Source organism: Propithecus coquereli, unplaced genomic scaffold, assembly GCF_000956105.1.
Source record: "Propithecus coquereli isolate 6110/MARCELLA unplaced genomic scaffold, Pcoq_1.0 Scaffold203, whole genome shotgun sequence".
Lineage (NCBI taxonomy): Eukaryota > Metazoa > Chordata > Mammalia > Primates > Indriidae > Propithecus > Propithecus coquereli.
This window is the reverse complement of record NW_012145301.1, coordinates 736,512-737,111: the sequence shown is the minus strand read 5'-3', so window position 1 is coordinate 737,111 and position 600 is coordinate 736,512. Positions and strand designations below refer to the sequence as shown.

At 34.3% G+C, this 600-nt stretch overlaps 1 protein-coding gene across 1 annotated transcript in view; it reads right to left on the bottom strand.

The window, feature by feature from the left end:
* Positions 1 to 4: 4 nt before the first annotated feature.
* The window catches only part of PRIMPOL (primase and polymerase (DNA-directed)), a gene marked incomplete at its 3' end in the record, with an annotated part of 60,489 nt that continues 59,893 nt past the window's right edge, over positions 5 to 600 (bottom strand). Inside the window, exon 8 of the mRNA XM_012643984.1 lies at positions 5 to 241. Within this exon, the coding sequence (XP_012499438.1) occupies positions 5 to 241 (237 nt within the window). The remainder of the gene's footprint in view (positions 242 to 600) is intronic.

Sequence of the window (600 nt, the reverse complement as noted above, 5' to 3'; positions counted from 1 at the left end):
GTAATACTTCTATAATTAGTTCATCAGGAATTTCATCTATTATACTATTATAACTGAGAAGACTGTTTTCTGCAGCTTCAGCTAATTCAGCATCTTCAGTGGCTTCTAAAAAATAAGCATCATCAATGCCATTATCCCAGTCCACATCAGAAGATATACCTGTTGATGACTTATTAGGTGACTGTTTATGAGGATTCTTGGTTTTGTTGTTCCCAGCTTCATCTGCTGGAAACTCCTCTTCCTTTATTTCAATGAGGAAAGGTGAGGGAAAGTGGGATAGAAAAATAAAGGTTTAATCAGAATACTGATTTCACCATATACTCAATCTATATTGAAGAACTGGTCATTACTTAATATCTTATCTCCTATAATATAGACACTGTGGGAATAAGTGCACTGTTTCAAATGTTGCTGCTATTCAACTCAGACATACTTAAAACTCCAAATTTGAAATTACCTGCAGTTCTGTGACACTTTTCAGTATCCCAAGATGGGGATAGAGCAAGGGTAGATTTAATTTTTTAACAATTGGACAGTCCAGCTAAAGACAAATTGGAAAAAACATTTGCTATCTTGACAATGGACTTATTTTCCTCATTT